General features: G+C 29.9%; 1 protein-coding gene across 1 annotated transcript in view; it reads right to left on the bottom strand.

Annotated features, from left to right (window-relative positions):
- The window catches only part of LOC143240704 (uncharacterized), a 98,114-nt gene extending 78,154 nt beyond the window's left edge, over positions 1-19,960 (bottom strand). The window contains exons 1-6 of the mRNA XM_076483602.1: positions 19,607-19,960; positions 18,376-18,689; positions 18,024-18,165; positions 17,694-17,775; positions 17,497-17,559; positions 16,035-16,312 (exon numbers count right to left, since the gene is read on the bottom strand). Coding sequence (XP_076339717.1) covers positions 16,035-16,312; positions 17,497-17,559; positions 17,694-17,775; positions 18,024-18,165; positions 18,376-18,678 — 868 coding nt within the window. The 5' untranslated portion in view covers positions 18,679-18,689; positions 19,607-19,960. The remainder of the gene's footprint in view (positions 1-16,034; positions 16,313-17,496; positions 17,560-17,693; positions 17,776-18,023; positions 18,166-18,375; positions 18,690-19,606) is intronic.
- Positions 19,961-20,213: the final 253 nt, after the last annotated feature.

Genomic DNA, 20,213 nt, shown 5'->3' with positions numbered 1-20,213 from the left:
GATAAAGTGGAAAAGTTACTTCACTGTCTCTTGACCTTACTTATTAAAACTATTACAGTGATAAAGTGGAAAAGTTACTTCACTGTCTCTTGACCTTACTTATTAAAACTATTACAGTGATAAAGTGGAAAAGTTACTTCACTGTCTCTTGACCTTACTTATTAAAACTATTACAGTGATAAAGTGGAAAAGTTACTTCACTGTCTCTTGACCTTACTTATTAAAACTATTACAGTGATAAAGTGGAAAAGTTACTTCACTGTCTCTTGACCTTACTTATTAAAACTATTACAGTGATAAAGTGGAAAAGTTACTTCACTGTCTCTTGACCTTACTTATTAAAACTATTACAGTGATAAAGTGGAAAAGTTACTTCACTGTCTCTTGACCTTACTTATTAAAACTATTACAGTGATAAAGTGGAAAAGTTAAAAGTTACTTCACTGTCTCTTGACCTTACTTATTAAAACTATTACAGTGATAAAGTGGAAAAAAAGTTACTTCACTGTCTCTTGACCTTACTTATTAAAACTATTACAGTGATAAAGTGGAAAAGTTACTTCACTGTCTCTTGACCTTACTTATTAAAACTATTACAGTGATAAAGTGGAAAAGTTACTTCACTGTCTCTTGACCTTACTTATTAAAACTATTACAGTGATAAAGTGGAAAAGTTACTTCACTGTCTCTTGACCTTACTTATTAAAACTATTACAGTGATAAAGTGGAAAAGTTACTTCACTGTCTCTTGACCTTACTTATTAAAACTATTACAGTGATAAAGTGGAAAAGTTACTTCACTGTCTCTTGACCTTACTTATTAAAACTATTACAGTGATAAAGTGGAAAAGTTACTTCACTGTCTCTTGACCTTACTTATTAAAACTATTACAGTGATAAAGTGGAAAAGTTACTTCACTGTCTCTTGACCTTACTTATTGGAAAAACTATTACAGTGATAAAGTGGAAAAGTTACTTCACTGTCTCTTGACCTTACTTATTAAAACTATTACAGTGATAAAGTGGAAAAGTTACTTCACTGTCTCTTGACCTTACTTATTAAAACTATTACAGTGATAAAGTGGAAAAGTTACTTCACTGTCTCTTGACCTTACTTATTAAAACTATTACAGTGATAAAGTGGAAAAAACTGTCTCTTGACCTTACTTAAAACTATTACAGTGATAAAGTGGAAAAGTTACTTCACTCTCTTGACCTTACTTATTAAAACTATTACAGTGATAAAGTGGAAAAGTTACTTCACTGTCTCTTGACCTTACTTATTAAAACTATTACAGTGATAAAGTGGAAAAGTTACTTCACTGTCTCTTGACCTTACTTATTAAAACTATTACAGTGATAAAGTGGAAAAGTTACTTCACTGTCTCTTGACCTTACTTATTAAAACTATTACAGTGATAAAGTGGAAAAGTTACTTCACTGTCTCTTGACCTTACTTATTAAAACTATTACAGTGATAAAGTGGAAAAGTTACTTCACTGTCTCTTGACCTTACTTATTAAAACTATTACAGTGATAAAGTGGAAAAAGTTACTTCACTGTCTCTTGACCTTACTTATTAAAACTATTACAGTGATAAAGTGGAAAAGTTACTTCACTGTCTCTTGACCTTACTTATTAAAACTATTACAGTGATAAAGTGGAAAAGTTACTTCACTGTCTCTTGACCTTACTTATTAAAACTATTACAGTGATAAAGTGGAAAAGTTACTTCACTGTCTCTTGACCTTACTTATTAAAACTATTACAGTGATAAAGTAAAAAAAGTTACTTCACTGTCTCTTGACCTTACTTATTAAAACTATTACAGTGATAAAGTGGAAAAGTTACTTCACTGTCTCTTGACCTTACTTATTAAAACTATTACAGTGATAAAGTGGAAAAGTTACTTCACTGTCTCTTGACCTTACTTATTAAAACTATTACAGTGATAAAGTGGAAAAGTTACTTCACTGTCTCTTGACCTTACTTATTAAAACTATTACAGTGATAAAGTGGAAAAGTTACTTCACTGTCTCTTGACCTTACTTATTAAAACTATTACAGTGATAAAGTGGAAAAGTTACTTCACTGTCTCTTGACCTTACTTATTAAAACTATTACAGTGATAAAGTGGAAAAGTTACTTCACTGTCTCTTGACCTTACTTATTAAAACTATTACAGTGATAAAGTGGAAAAGTTACTTCACTGTCTCTTGACCTTACTTATTAAAACTATTACAGTGATAAAGTGGAAAAGTTACTTCACTGTCTCTTGACCTTACTTATTAAAACTATTACAGTGATAAAGTGGAAAAAAGTTACTTAAAACACTGTCTCTCTTGACCTTACTTATTAAAACTATTACAGTGATAAAGTGGAAAAGTTACTTCACTGTCTCTTGACCTTACTTATTAAAACTATTACAGTGATAAAGTGGAAAAGTTACTTCACTGTCTCTTGACCTTACTTATTAAAACTATTACAGTGATAAAGTGGAAAAAGTTACTTCACTGTCTCTTGACCTTACTTATTAAAACTATTACAGTGATAAAGTGGAAAAGTTACTTCACTGTCTCTTGACCTTACTTATTAAAACTATTACAGTGATAAAGTGGAAAAGTTACTTCACTGTCTCTTGACCTTACTTATTAAAACTATTACAGTGATAAAGTGGAAAAGTTACTTCACTGTCTCTTGACCTTACTTATTAAAACTATTACAGTGATAAAGTGGAAAAGTTACTTCACTGTCTCTTGACCTTACTTATTAAAACTATTACAGTGATAAAGTGGAAAAGTTACTTCACTGTCTCTTGACCTTACTTATTAAAACTATTACAGTGATAAAGTGGAAAAGTTACTTCACTGTCTCTTGACCTTACTTATTAAAACTATTACAGTGATAAAGTGAAAAAAGTTACTTCACTGTTCTCTTGACCTTGACTTACTTTAAAACTATTACAGTGATAAAGTGGAAAAGTTACTTCACTGTCTCTTGACCTTACTTATTAAAACTATTACAGTGATAAAGTGGAAAAGTTACTTCACTGTCTCTTGACCTTACTTATTAAAACTATTACAGTGATAAAGTGGAAAAGTTACTTCACTGTCTCTTGACCTTACTTATTAAAACTATTACAGTGATAAAGTGGAAAAAAGTTACTTATTAAAACTATTACTGAAAAGTCTCTTGACCTTACTTATTAAAACTATTACAGTGATAAAGTGGAAAAGTTACTTCACTGTTACTTCACTGTCTCTTGACCTTACTTATTAAAACTATTACAGTGATAAAGTGGAAAAGTTACTTCACTGTCTCTTGACCTTACTTATTAAAACTATTACAGTGATAAAGTACAGTGATAAAAAGTTACTTCACTGTCTCTTGACCTTACTAAAGTGGAAAAGTTAAAACTTGACCTTACTTATAAAACTATTACAGTGATAAAGTGGAAAAGTTACTTCACTGTCTCTTGACCTTACTTATTAAAACTATTACAGTGATAAAGTGGAAAAGTTACTTCACTGTCTCTTGACCTTACTTATTAAAACTATTACAGTGATAAAGTGGAAAAGTTACTTCACTGTCTCTTGACCTTACTTATTAAAACTATTACAGTGATAAAGTGGAAAAGTTACTTCACTGTCTCTTGACCTTACTTATTAAAACTATTACAGTGATAAAGTGGAAAAGTTACTTCACTGTCTCTTGACCTTACTTATTAAAACTATTACAGTGATAAAGTGGAAAAGTTACTTCACTGTCTCTTGACCTTACTTATTAAAACTATTACAGTGATAAAGTATAAAAAGTTACTTCACTGTCTCTTCACCATACTTACTAAAACTATTACAGTGATAAAGTGGAAAGTTACTTCACTATCTTTTGACCTTACTTATTAAAACTATTACAGTGATAAAGTGGAAAAGTTACTTCACTGTCTCTTGACCTTACTTATTAAAACTATTACAGTGATAAAGTGGAAAAGTTACTTCACTGTCTCTTGACCTTACTTATTAAAACTATTACAGTGATAAAGTGAAAAAAGTTACTTCACTGTCTCTTGACCTTACTTATTAAAACTATTACAGTGATAAAGTGGAAAAGTTACTTCACTGTCTCTTGACCTTACTTATTAAAACTATTACAGTGATAAAGTGGAAAAGTTTACTGTCTCTTGACCTTACTTATTAAAACTATTACAGTGATTGGAAAAGTTACTTCACTGTCTCTTGACCTTACTTATTAAAACTATTACAGTGATAAAGTGGAAAAGTTACTTCACTGTCTCTTGACCTTACTTATTAAAACTATTACTAGTGATAAAGTGGAAAAGTTACTTCACTGTCTCTTGACCTTACTTATTAAAACTATTACAGTGATAAAGTGGAAAAGTTACTTCACTGTCTCTTGACCTTACTTATTAAAACTATTACAGTGATAAAGTGGAAAAGTTACTTCACTGTCTCTTGACCTTACTTATTAAAACTATTACAGTGATAAAGTGGAAAAGTTACTTCACTGTCTCTTGACCTTACTTATTAAAACTATTACAGTGATAAAGTGGAAAAGTTACTTCACTGTCTCTTGACCTTACTTATTAAAACTATTACAGTGATAAAGTGGAAAAGTTACTTCACTGAAAAGTTACTTCACTGTCTCTTCTCTTGACTGTCCTTACTTATTAAAACTATTACAGTGATAAAGTGGAAAAGTTACTTCACTGTCTCTTGACCTTACTTATTAAAACTATTACAGTGATAAAGTGAAAAAAGTTACTTCACTGTCTCTTGACCTTACTTATTAAAACTATTACAGTGATAAAGTGGAAAAGTTACTTCACTGTCTCTTGACCTTACTTATTAAAACTATTACAGTGATAAAGTGGAAAAGTTACTTCACTGTCTCTTGACCTTACTTATTAAAACTATTACAGTGATAAAGTGGAAAAGTTACTTCACTGTCTCTTGACCTTACTTAGTTAAAACTATTACAGTGATAAAGTGGAAAAGTTACTTCACTGTCTCTTGACCTTACTTATTGGAAAAAAACTATTACAGTGATAAAGTGATGGAAAAGTTACTTCACTGTCTCTTGACCTTACTTATTAAAACTATTACAGTGATAAAGTGGAAAAGTTACTTCACTGTCTCTTGACCTTACTTATTAAAACTATTACAGTGATAAAGTGGAAAAGTTACTTCACTGTCTCTTGACCTTACTTATTAAAACTATTACAGTGATAAAGTGGAAAAGTTACTTCACTGTCTCTTGACCTTACTTATTAAAACTATTACAGTGATAAAGTGGAAAAGTTACTTCACTGTCTCTTGACCTTACTTATTAAAACTATTACAGTGATAAAGTGGAAAAGTTACTTCACTGTCTCTTGACCTTACTTATTAAAACTATTACAGTGATAAAGTGGAAACCTTACTTATTAAAACTATTACAGTGATAAAGTGGAAAAGTTACTTCACTGTCTCTTGACCTTACTTATTAAAACTATTACAGTGATAAAGTGGAAAAGTTACTTCACTGTCTCTTGACCTTACTTATTAAAACTATTACAGTGATAAAGTGGAAAAGTTACTTCACTGTCTCTTGACCTTACTTATTAAAACTATTACAGTGATAAAGTGGAAAAGTTACTTCACTGACCTTACTTATTAAAACTATTACAGTGATAAAGTGGAAAAGTTACTTCACTGTCTCTTGACCTTACTTATTAAAACTATTACAGTGATAAAGTGGAAAAAGTTACTTCACTGTCTCTTGACCTTACTTATTAAAACTATTACAGTGATAAAGTGGAAAAGTTACTTCACTGTCTCTTGACCTTACTTATTAAAACTATTACAGTGATAAAGTGGAAAAGTTACTTCACTGTCTCTTGACCTTACTTATTAAAACTATTACAGTGATAAAGTGGAAAAGTTACTTCACTGTCTCTTGACCTTACTTATTAAAACTATTACAGTGATAAAGTGGAAAAGTTACTTCACTGTCTCTTGACCTTACTTATTAAAACTATTACAGTGATAAAGTGGAAAAGTTACTTCACTGTCTCTTGACCTTACTTATTAAAACTATTACAGTGATAAAGTGGAAAAGTTACTTCACTGTCTCTTGACCTTACTTATTAAAACTATTACAGTGATAAAGTGGAAAAGTTACTTCACTGTCTCTTGACCTTACTTATTAAAACTATTACAGTGATAAAGTGGAAAAGTTACTTCACTGTCTCTTGACCTTACTTATTAAAACTATTACAGTGATAAAGTGGAAAAGTTACTTCACTGTCTCTTGACCTTACTTATTAAAACTATTACAGTGATAAAGTGGGAAAAAGTTACTTCACAGTGATAAAGTGGAAAAGTCTCTTGACCTTACTTATTAAAACTATTACAGTGATAAAGTGGAAAAGTTACTTCACTGTCTCTTGACCTTACTTATTAAAACTATTACAGTGATAAAGTGGAAAAGTTACTTCACTGTCTCTTGACCTTACTTATTAAAACTATTACAGTGATAAAGTGGAAAAGTTACTTCACTGTCTCTTGACCTTACTTATTAAAACTATTACAGTGATAAAGTGGAAAAGTTACTTCACTGTCTCTTGACCTTACTTATTAAAACTATTACAGTGATAAAGTGGAAAAGTTACTTCACTGTCTCTTGACCTTACTTATTAAAACTATTACAGTGATAAAGTGGAAAAGTTACTTCACTGTCTCTTGACCTTACTTATTAAAACTATTACAGTGATAAAGTGGAAAAGTTACTTCACTGTCTCTTGACCTTACTTATTAAAACTATTACAGTGATAAAGTGAAAAAAGTTACTTCACTGTCTCTTGACCTTACTTATTAAAACTATTACAGTGATAAAGTGGAAAAGTTACTTCACTGTCTCTTGACCTTACTTATTAAAACTATTACAGTGATAAAGTGGAAAAGTTACTTCACTGTCTCTTGACCTTACTTATTAAAACTATTACAGTGATAAAGTGGAAAAGTTACTTCACTGTCTCTTGACCTTACTTATTAAAACTATTACAGTGATAAAGTGGAAAAGTTACTTCACTGTCTCTTGACCTTACTTATTAAAACTATTACAGTGATAAAGTGGAAAAAAGTTACTTCACTGTCTCTTGACCTTACTTAGTTAAAACTATTACAATGATAAAGTTAAAAAAGTTACTTCACTGTCTCTTGACCTTACTTATTAAAACTATTACAGTGATAAAGTGGAAAAGTTACTTCACTGTCTCTTGACCTTACTTATTAAAACTATTACAGTGATAAAGTGGAAAAGTTACTTCACTGTCTCTTGACCTTACTTATTAAAACTATTACAGTGATAAAGTGGAAAAGTTACTTCACTGTCTCTTGACCTTACTTATTAAAACTATTACAGTGATAAAGTGGAAAAGTTACTTCACTGTCTCTTGACCTTACTTATTAAAACTATTACAGTGATAAAGTGGAAAAGTTACTTCACTGTCTCTTGACCTTACTTATTAAAACTATTACAGTGATAAAGTGGAAAAGTTACTTCACTGTCTCTTGACCTTACTTATTAAAACTATTACAGTGATAAAGTGGAAAAGTTACTTCACTGTCTCTTGACCTTACTTATTAAAACTATTACAGTGATAAAGTGGAAAAGTTACTTCACTGTCTCTTGACCTTACTTATTAAAACTATTACAGTGATAAAGTGGAAAAGTTACTTCACTGTCTCTTGACCTTACTTATTAAAACTATTACAGTGATAAAGTGGAAAAGTTACTTCACTGTCTCTTGACCTTACTTATTAAAACTATTACAGTGATAAAGTGGAAAAGTTACTTCACTGTCTCTGACCTTACTTATTCTCAGTGATTGACCTTACTTATTAAAACTATTACAGTGATAAAGTGGAAAAGTTACTTCACTGTCTCTTGACCTTACTTATTAAAACTATTACAGTGATAAAGTGGAAAAGTTACTTCACTGTCTCTTGACCTTACTTATTAAAACTATTACAGTGATAAAGTGGAAAAGTTACTTCACTGTCTCTTGACCTTACTTATTAAAACTATTACAGTGATAAAGTGGAAAAGTTACTTCACTGTCTCTTGACCTTACTTATTAAAACTATTACAGTGATAAAGTGGAAAAGTTACTTCACTGTCTCTTGACCTTACTTATTAAAACTATTACAGTGATAAAGTGGAAAAGTTACTTCACTGTCTCTTGACCTTACTTATTAAAACTATTACAGTGATAAAGTGGAAAAGTTACTTCACTGTCTCTTGACCTTACTTATTAAAACTATTACAGTGATAAAGTGGAAAAGTTACTTCACTGTCTCTTGACCTTACTTATTAAAACTATTACAGTGATAAAGTGGAAAAGTTACTTCACTGTCTCTTGACCTTACTTATTAAAACTATTACAGTGATAAAGTGGAAAAGTTACTTCACTACTTCACTGTCTCTTGACCTTACTTATTAAAACTATTACAGTGATAAAGTGGAAAAGTTACTTCACTTGACCTTACTTATTAAAACTATTACAGTGATAAAGTGACTTGACCTTACTTATTAAAACTATTACAGTGATAAAGTGGAAAAGTTACTTCACTGTCTCTTGACCTTACTTATTAAAACTATTACAGTGATAAAGTGGAAAAGTTACTTCACTGTCTCTTGACCTTACTTATTAAAACTATTACAGTGATAAAGTGGAAAAGTTACTTCACTGTCTCTTGACCTTACTTATTAAAACTATTACAGTGATAAAGTGGAAAAGTTACTTCACTGTCTCTTGACCTTACTTATTAAAACTATTACAGTGATAAAGTGGAAAAGTTACTTCACTGTCTCTTGACCTTACTTATTAAAACTATTACAGTGATAAAGTGGAAAAGTTACTTAAAACTATTACAGTGATAAAGTGGAAAAGTTACTTCACTGTCTCTTGACCTTACTTATTAAAACTATTACAGTGATAAAGTGGAAAAGTTACTTCACTGTCTCTTGACCTTACTTATTAAAACTATTACAGTGATAAAGTGGACCTTACTTATTAAAAGTTACTGATCACTGTCTCTTGACCTTACTTATTAAAACTATTACAGTGATAAAGTGGAAAAGTTACTTCACTGTCTCTTGACCTTACTTATTAAAACTATTACAGTGATAAAGTGGAAAAGTGGAAAAGTTACTTCACTGTCTCTTGACCTTACTTATTAAAACTATTACAGTGATAAAGTGGAAAGTTACTTCACTGTCTCTTGACCTTACTTATAAAAACTATTACAGTGATAAAGTGAAAAAAGTTACTTCACTGTCTCTTGACCTTACTTATTAAAACTATTACAGTGATAAAGTGGAAAAGTTACTTCACTGTCTCTTGACCTTACTTATTAAAACTATTACAGTGATAAAGTGGAAAAGTTACTTCACTGTCTCTTGACCTTACTTATTAAAACTATTACAGTGATAAAGTGGAAAAGTTACTTCACTGTCTCTTGACCTTACTTATTAAAACTATTACAGTGATAAAGTGGAAAAGTTACTTCACTGTCTCTTGACCTTACTTATTAAAACTATTACAGTGATAAAGTGGAAAAGTTACTTCACTGTCTCTTGACCTTACTTATTAAAACTATTACAGTGATAAAGTGGAAAAGTTACTTCACTGTCTCTTGACCTTACTTATTAAAACTATTACAGTGATAAAGTGGAAAAGTTACTTCACTGTCTCTTGACCTTACTTATTAAAACTATTACAGTGATAAAGTGGAAAAGTTACTTCACTGTCTCTTGACCTTACTTATTAAAACTATTACAGTGATAAAGTGAAAAAAGTTACTTCACTGTCTCTTGACCTTACTTATTAAAACTATTACAGTGATAAAGTGGAAAAGTTACTTCACTGTCTCTTGACCTTACTTATTAAAACTATTACAGTGATAAAGTGGAAAAGTTACTTCACTGTCTCTTGACCTTACTTATTAAAACTATTACAGTGATAAAGTGGAAAAAAAGTTACTTCACTATTCTCTTGACTGTCTTACTTACTTAAAACTATTACAGTGATAAAGTGGAAAAGTTACTTCACTGTCTCTTGACCTTACTTATTAAAACTATTACAGTGATAAAGTCACTGTCTCTTGACCTTACTTATTAAAACTATTAAAAGTTACTTCACTGTCTCTTGACCTTACTTATTAAAACTATTACAGTGATAAAGTGGAAAAGTTACTTCACTGTCTCTTGACCTTACTTATTAAAACTATTACAGTGATAAAGTGGAAAAAGTTACTATTACAGTGATAAATAAAGTTACTTCACTGTCTCTTGACCTTACTTATTAAAACTATTACAGTGATAAAGTGGAAAAGTTACTCACTGTCTCTTGACCTTACTTATTAAAACTATTACAGTGATAAAGTGGAAAAGTTACTTCACTGTCTCTTGACCTTACTTATTAAAACTATTACAGTGATAAAGTGGAAAAGTTACTTCACTGTCTCTTGACCTTACTTATTAAAACTATTACAGTGATAAAGTGGAAAAGTTACTTCACTGTCTCTTGACCTTACTTATTAAAACTATTACAGTGATAAAGTGGAAAAGTTACTTCACTGTCTCTTGACCTTACTTATTAAAACTATTACAGTGATAAAGTGAAAAAAGTTACTTCACTGTCTCTTGACCTTACTTATTAAAACTATTACAGTGATAAAGTGGAAAAGTTACTTCACTGTCTCTTGACCTTACTTATTAAAACTATTACAGTGATAAAGTGGAAAAGTTACTTCACTGTCTCTTGACCTTACTTATTAAAACTATTACAGTGATAAAGTGGAAAAGTTACTCACTGTCTCTTGACCTTACTTATTAAAACTACTACAGTGATAAAGTGAAAAAACTGTCTCTTGACCTTTCACAGTGATAAAGTGGAAAAGTTACTGTCTCTTGACCTTACTTATTAAAACTATTACAGTGATAAAGTGGAAAAAAGTTACTTCACTGGAAAAGTTCTCTTGACCTTACTTATTAAAACTATTACAGTGATAAAGTGGAAAAGTTACTTCACTGTCTCTTGACCTTACTTATTAAAACTATTACAGTGATAAAGTGGAAAAGTTACTTCACTGTCTCTTGACCTTACTTATTAAAACTATTACAGTGATAAAGTGGAAAAGTTACTTCACTGTCTCTTGACCTTACTTATTAAAACTATTACAGTGATAAAGTGGAAAAGTTACTTCACTGTCTCTTGACCTTACTTATTAAAACTATTACAGTGATAAAGTGGAAAAGTTACTTCACTGTCTCTTGACCTTACTTATTAAAACTATTACAGTGATAAAGTGGAAAAGTTACTTCACTGTCTCTTGACCTTACTTATTAAAACTATTACAGTGATAAAGTGGAAAAGTTACTTCACTGTCTCTTGACCTTACTTATTAAAACTATTACAGTGATAAAGTGGAAAAGTTACTTCACTGTCTCTTGACCTTACTTATTAAAACTATTACAGTGATAAAGTGGAAAAGTTACTTCACTGTCTCTTGACCTTACTTATTAAAACTATTACAGTGATAAAGTGGAAAAGTTACTTCACTGTCTCTTGACCTTACTTATTAAAACTATTACAGTGATAAAGTGGAAAAGTTACTTCACTGTCTCTTGACCTTACTTATTAAAACTATTACAGTGATAAAGTGGAAAAGTTACTTCACTGTCTCTTGACCTTACTTATTAAAACTATTACAGTGATAAAGTGGAAAAGTTACTTCACTGTCTCTTGACCTTACTTATTAAAACTATTACAGTGATAAAGTGGAAAAGTTACTTCACTGTCTCTTGACCTTACTTATTAAAACTATTACAGTGATAAAGTGGAAAAGTTACTTCACTGTCTCTTGACCTTACTTATTAAAACTATTACTTGACCTTGACTTACTTAAAACTATTACAGTGATAAAGTGGAAAAGTTACTTCACTGTCTCTTGACCTTACTTATAAAAACTATTACAGTGATAAAGTGAAAAAAGTTACTTCACTGTCTCTTGACCTTACTTATTAAAACTATTACAGTGATAAAGTGGAAAAGTTACTTCACTGTCTCTTGACCTTACTTATTAAAACTATTACAGTGATAAAGTGGAAAAGTTACTTCACTGTCTCTTGACCTTACTTACTAAAACTATTACAGTGATAAAGTGAAAAAAGTTACTTCACTGTCTCTTGACCTTACTTATTAAAACTATTACAGTGATAAAGTGGAAAAGTTACTTCACTGTCTCTTGACCTTACTTATTAAAACTATTACAGTGATAAAGTGGAAAAGTTACTTCACTGTCTCTTGACCTTACTTATTAAAACTATTACAGTGATAAAGTGGAAAAGTTACTTCACTGTCTCTTGACCTTACTTATTAAAACTATTACAGTGATAAAGTGGAAAAGTTACTTCACTGTCTCTTGACCTTACTTATTAAAACTATTACAGTGATAAAGTGGAAAAGTTACTTCACTGTCTCTTGACCTTACTTATTAAAACTATTACAGTGATAAAGTGGAAAAGTTACTTCACTGTCTCTTGACCTTACTTATTAAAACTATTACAGTGATAAAGTGGAAAAAGTTACTTCACTGTCTCTTGACCTTACTTATTAAAACTATTACAGTGATAAAGTGGAAAAAGTTACTTCACTGTCTCTTGACCTTACTTATTAAAACTATTACAGTGATAAAGTGGAAAAGTTACTTCACTGTCTCTTGACCTTACTTATTAAAACTATTACAGTGATAAAGTGGAAAAGTTACTTCACTGTCTCTTGACCTTACTTATTAAAAGTGCTAAAGTGATAAAGTGGAAAAGTTACTTCACTGTCTCTTGACCTTACTTATTAAAACTATTACAGTGATAAAGTGGAAAAGTTACTTCACTGTCTCTTGACCTTACTTATTAAAACTATTACAGTGATAAAGTGGAAAAGTTACTTCACTGTCTCTTGACCTTACTTATTAAAACTATTACAGTGATAAAGTGGAAAAGTTACTTCACTGTCTCTTGACCTTACTTATTAAAACTATTACAGTGATAAAGTGGAAAAGTTACTTCACTGTCTCTTGACCTTACTTATTAAAACTATTACAGTGATAAAGTGGAAAAGTTACTTCACTGTCTCTTGACCTTACTTATTAAAACTATTACAGTGATAAAGTGGAAAAGTTACTTCACTGTCTCTTGACCTTACTTATTAAAACTATTACAGTGATAAAGTGTAAAAAGTTACTTCACTGTCTCTTGACCTTACTTATTAAAACTATTACAGTGATAAAGTGGAAAAGTTACTACACTGTCTCTTGACCTTACTTATTAAAACTATTACAGTGATAAAGTGGAAAAGTTACTTCACTGTCTCTTGATCTTACTTATTAAAACTATTACAGTGATAAAGTGGAAAAAGTTACTTCACTGTCTCTTGACCTTACTTATTAAAACTATTACAGTGATAAAGTTTGTAGATAAATAAATTATAGGATGGACTATTGAAATAGTTCGTACTTAAATAAATTATAGAATAGACTATTGACATAGTTTGTACATCAATAAATTAAAGGATAGACTATTGTAATAGTTTGTACATAAATAAATTATAGAATAGACTGTTTAATTAGTTTCTACATAAATAATTTATAGAATAGACTATCGAAATAGTTCGTACTTAAATAAATCATAGAATAGTCTAATGAAATAGTTTTACATAAATAAATTATAGGATGGACTATTGAAATAGTTCGTACTTAAATAAATTATAGAATAAACTTTTGAAATAGATTTACATAAATAAATTATTGAATAGACTATCGAAATAGTTCGTACTTAAATAAATTATAGAATAGACTATTGAAATAGTTTGTACATAAATAAATTATTGAATAGACTATTGAAATAGTTTGTACATAAATAAATTATAGGCTAGACTATTGAAATAGTTCCTAATAAAATGAATTACAGGATAGACTATTGAAATAGTTTGCACATAAATAAATTTTAGAATAGACTATTGAAGTAGTTTTTACATAAAAAAAATATGGAATAGGCTATCGAAATAGTTCGTACTTAAATAAATTATAGAATAGACTATTGAAATAGTTTGTACATAAATAAATTCTTGAATAGACTATTGAAAAAGTTTGTACATAAATAAATTATGGAATAAACTCTCGAAATAGTTCGTACTTAAATAAATTCTAGGATACACTATCGAAATAGTTCGTACTTAAATAAATTAAAGGATAGACTATTGAAATAGGTTCTACATAAATAAATTATAGAATAGACTATCGAAATAGTTCTTACTTAAATAAATTATAGAATAGACTAATGAAATAGTTTTACATAAACAAATTATAGGATAGACTATTGAAATAGTTCGTTCTTAAATAAATTATAGAGTAGACTATTGAAATAGATTTACATAAATAAATTATAAGATTGACAATTGAAATAGTTCGTACTTGAATAAATTAAAAAATAGACTATTGAAATAGTTTGTACATAAATAAATTATAGAATAGACTATTGAAATATTTTGTACATAAATAAATTACAAAATAGACTATCGAAATAGTTCGTACTTAAATAAATGCTAGGATACACTGTCGAAATACTTCGTACTTAAATAAATTATAGGATAGACTATTGAAATAGTTTGTACATAAATAAATTATAGGATAGACTATTGAAATAGTTTGTACATAAATAAATTACAGAATAATCTATCGAAATAGTTCGTACTTAAATAAATTCTAACATACACTATCGAAATAGTTCGTACTTAAATAAATTCTAACATACACTATCGAAATAGTTCGTACTTAAATAAATTCTAACATACACTATCGAAATAGTTCGTACTTAAATAAGTTATAGGATATACTATTGAAATAGTTTGTACATAAATAAATTATTGAATAGACTATTGAAACAGTTTGTACATAAATAAATTATTGAATAGACTATTGAAATAGTTTGTACAAAGATAAATTATTGAATAGACTATCGAAATAGTTCGTACTTAGATAAATTATAGAATAGACTATTGAAATAGTTTGTACATAAATAAATTATTGAATAGACTATTGAAATAGTTTGTACATAAATAAATTATAGGATAGACTATTGAAATAGTTCGTAATTAAATAAATTACAGGATAGACTATTGAAATAGTTTGTACATACATAAATTAAAGGATGGACTATTGAAATAGTTTGTACATAAATAAATTATTGAATAGACTATCGAAATAGTTTGTACATAAATAAATTATAGGATAGACTATTGAAATAGTTCGTAATTAAATGAATTACAGGATAGACTATTGAAATAGTTCGTAATTAAATGAATTATAGGATAGACTATTGAAATAGTTCGTAATTAAATAAATTATAGGATAGACTATTGAAATAGTTCGTAATTAAATGAATTACAGGATAGACTATTGAAATAGTTCGTACTTAAATAAATTGAAGGATAGACTATTGAAATATTTTGTACATAAATAAATTACAGAATAGACTATCGAAATAGTTCGTACTTAAATAAATAAATTATTGAATAAACTATTGAAATGGTTTGTACATAAATAAATTATAGAATAGACTATCGAAATAGTTCGTACTTAAATAAATTATAGAATAGAGTATTGAAATAGTTTGTACATAATTATATTATAGGATAGACTATTGAAATAGTTCGTACATAAATAAATTATAGGATAGACTATTGAAATAGTTTGTATTTAAATAAATTATAGAATAGACTATCGAAATAGCTCGTAATTAAATAAATATTAACATAGACAATTGAAATGGCTCGTAATTAAATAAATAATAAGATAGACTATTGAAATAGCTCGTAATTAAATAAATATTAACACAGATTATTGAAATTGCTCGTAATTAAATAAATAATAAGATAGACTATTGAAATAGCTCGTAATAAAATAAATAATAACATAGACTATTGAAATAGCTCGTAATTAAATAAATATTAACATAGGTTATTGAAATACCTCGTAATAAATAAATAATAACATAGACTATTGAAACAGTTTTTATATTTGAAATTATATTCTTTCCTTCTCCTGGTGGCTTGCACTGACCACACGTATGTAATTTCCACCCACTGTTTGGTTTCCCATCACACCCCAGACAACTGGTGACATCACACTCTCCACAGACATTTGAAACGTTAGTTGCAGACTTCGTAAGTCCTTGAACACAATGTCCACATCTGAAGTAAAAATACATCAATACAGTCCTTTAAAAATCTGTGTACTAGAAGTTTCCAAACATCCTTTATTAGCATGTCTGAACACAATGTCCACATCTGAGTAAAATACATCAATACAGTCCTTTAAAAACTGTATACTAGAAGTTTCCAAACATCCATTACCAGCATGTCTGAACACAATGTCCACATCTGAAGTAAAAATACATCAATACAGTCCTTTAAAAATCTGTGTACTAGAAGTTTCCAAACATCCTTTATTAGCATGTCTGAACATAATGTCCACATCTGAGTAAAATACATCAATACAGTCCTTTTAAAACTGTGTACTAGAATTTTCCAAACATCCATTACCAGCATGTCTGAACACAATGTCCACATCTGAAGTAAAAATACATCAATACAGTCCTTTAAAAAACTGTGTACTAGAATTTTCCAAACATCCATTACCAGCATGTCTGAACACAATGTCCACATCTGAAGTAAAAATACATCAATACAGTCCTTTAAAAATCTGTGTACTAGAAGTTTCCAAACATCCTTTATTAGCATGTCTGAACACAATGTCCACATCTGAAGTAAAAATACATCAATACAGTCCTTTAAAAAACTGTGTACTAGAAGTTTCCAAACATCCATTACCAGCATGTCTGAACACAATGTCCACATCTGAAGTAAAAATACATCAATACAGTCCTTTAAAAAACTGTGTACTAGAAGTTTCCAAACATCCTTTATTAGCATGTCTGAACACAATGTCCACATCTGAAGTAAAAATACATCAATACAGTCCTTTAAAAAACTGTGTACTAGAAGTTTCCAAACATCCATTACCAGCATGTCTGAACACAATGTCCACATCTGAAGTAAAAATACATCAATACAGTCCTTTAAAAAACTGTATACTAGAAGTTTCCAAACATCCTTTATTAGCATGTCTGAACACAATGTCCACATCTAAAGTAAAAAATACATCAATACAGTCCTTTAAAAAACTGTATACTAGAAGTTTCCAAACATCCTTTACCAGCATGTCTGTATAATTTAATATTATTTATCTGTTTCAAAGCTTCACCGCTAGAAAGTATTACAAGATTGAATTTAATAACATTTATACGAAGATATTATTGTTGTTTGATTTTTTTTTTTTCGGGGAGGCAGGAATAGTAAGAAAATGTCAACGTTACCTGTCGATGAACACAGAGTTATTCGTGGTTCCATCACATCTGGGAAGAATTTCACCCTCATTTCTGATAAAAAAAACAACAACAACATTTACTCTGTAACCTTTGTTTTCATTTCACTTACGTCACTGAACGTTTCATAAAAATCCCGTCTTTAACATATTTCATATTAAAACTTTACATATTTCTACATTACTAACCTCTTACTGATCTCAGATAAAGTGTTTTGTGTCGTTACGTCATCATCTCTCCGAAACACAGGATTGTTAGGTTGAAGTAGAGCTGGAAGAGAGAAGAAACTTAAAAACATTGATACCATTTTGTGTTAAAACAACGACGTAATCACATTACATTACACAATCATAAATCACTTGTTCTCCTACAACAATATCATTAGTTTATATTCAAATTAAACTACAACCAGTAAAAGAGAGGAAAGATGAAAATACTACACGAAGTACGTATGCGTGGCTTATCATTTGAGGCCTTAAAAACTTGATAAATGACATAGAAGTAAGTATGAGACATACTTGGATTACAGTAATTACAACAGTCAGTACGTCCACCACCCTTCACTAAGGGTTCAAGGAGAATTGTTTGACCAGGACAGTCACCAACGAGAGGATACAGGGTGTTGAAGGTACGACTCACTGAGGTGTTGTCTTCAAACATCTGATTGTCATCAAAACAGACAACTTTCAGGCATCGACAAGAGCTTAAGGTTCATGTGCATTTTATTTTCGCTTTTGATTTAATTAAAATATAAGATTTGTAGCAAAGATGTAATTAACCAACTTTAAAACTTATCAGTTTAAACAGAAGTTCTCAAATCAGGAAAGAAACTTGAAAAACACTTATAACACGAGAAATTCTGAAAATTACCTGATCACATTCTGAGACAACGAATGTCATCAGAAGAGTCAAGTTGTGGTCCTTTGGAGGTCTCCAAGCTGTGAACACCAAACCAGTAATCCTCCAGGACATAAACTCTGTTATTTCGGCGTTACTACTAAACCTCACCTCAGATTCGGGTGGCACTCCTACAAGAAACAGGATGGTTTTCGGATCCTTGTTTCTTTTCGTTTCCTCACATATATCTATTTCTTCTGGATGGCTTAGATCCAGAAACTTTGTTCCTGCTCCTGTTTTCCAGGCAATGCTCTCCCACTTCTCGTCCAGTTTCATCTCCCACTTCCCTATGGAAATGAAGGAGTTTAACTGAAATATTTATACTGTTGTTACCAAGGGAACTTCACGGATTTTAACATGGTAGAAATTTAAAGGTAAATCAACTGGTATAACACGCTAAAGGGAAGTACAGATGTAAAACAATCATCTGGCCAACAAAATTGAAATAAACAAAAGAAATTGAGTAATAAGTTTAACCTATTCGTCGAAACTTATGTTTGCAGCTCTAGGAATGTTAAGAAACGAGGGACAGTTGTTGTTGCTAAACAGTTGGTAGCACAAGAAGAAACTCGGATGGATAAGACAAACTAAATGTAACCCAACATCACTTGTTACTTCAATAATCTTTAATAGTAAGCTATTACAAAATATATATTTATCTAGAAAATGTACAAATTTGTCTGTTTTACAACAGAAACATACATAATAAACTGACTATTGTTGAAATAGCTGCTATATCATATTTTTTAATTTAATAAAAACAAAATAAGTGAAACATACACACCTAGTGAACTGACTGCTACTGAGAGAACTGCTACACCAAATTTTTCAGAGTTTGTTTATAACAGAAATGTTTAAACATACACACCTAGTGAACTGACTGCTACTGAAAGAATTTCTACACCAAACTTTTCAGAGTTTGTTTATAACAGAAATGTTTAAATATACGCACCTAGCGAACTGACTGCTACTGAGAGAACTGCTACACCAAACTTTTCAGAGTTTGTTTATAACAGAAATGTTTAAACATACGCACTTAGTGAACTGACTGTTACTGAGAGAACTGCTACACCAAACTTTTCAGAGTTTGTTTATAACAGAAATGTTTAAACATACACACCTAGTGAACTGACTGCTACTGAGAGAACTGCTACACCAAACTTCTCAGAATTTGTTTATAACAGAAATGTTTAAACATACGCACCTAGTGAACTGACTGCTACTGAGAGAACTGCTACACCAAACTTCTCAGAATTTTCGGTTTCGTAGAAGAATTCAGCAAGTTCTGACGCTTGGATTCCTTTAAAAATGTTAGAATATACTGATCTATCTTTGCTGTTATAAGGAGTTATTCGTGAAAGTGGTGGACTTGATTGTTGAGTTTCCTGGTAAGAGTTAATAATAATATTTTCACTATCCAACTGTAGCTTATTGTGTTGATAATCCAGAGACACCAGATACAGAGATAGACAGGTGTTTCCTTGGAAGGCTGATGACGTAACTATTACCAGTGTATCGTTGAAATCTATTCTGTTTTCTCCTCTTAAGTCACATTCTGTCCATCTGACGAACCAAAAACAGTGAAAAAATCGCCAAGAAACAAAAGGTTAATAACCTTATATAATTGATTAATTAAAGCATGTTATAAACTTGGCTTTTTATCCTCACGTTAAATTATATTTTGTAATTAAATAATTATTGTTTCTTTGTTTGTCATTGCGTACATAGCTATATAATGAACTGAGCTAACACATTGTGGGTATCGAAACCTGAAATTTTGTAAGGTCATCTGGTGGAAGAGCAGTAAGTCT

This window comes from Tachypleus tridentatus, chromosome 2 (genome assembly GCF_004210375.1).
Source record: "Tachypleus tridentatus isolate NWPU-2018 chromosome 2, ASM421037v1, whole genome shotgun sequence".
Lineage (NCBI taxonomy): Eukaryota > Metazoa > Arthropoda > Merostomata > Xiphosura > Limulidae > Tachypleus > Tachypleus tridentatus.
Note: the sequence above shows the minus strand (reverse complement) of the source record. Positions and strands in the feature narration are given on the sequence as shown.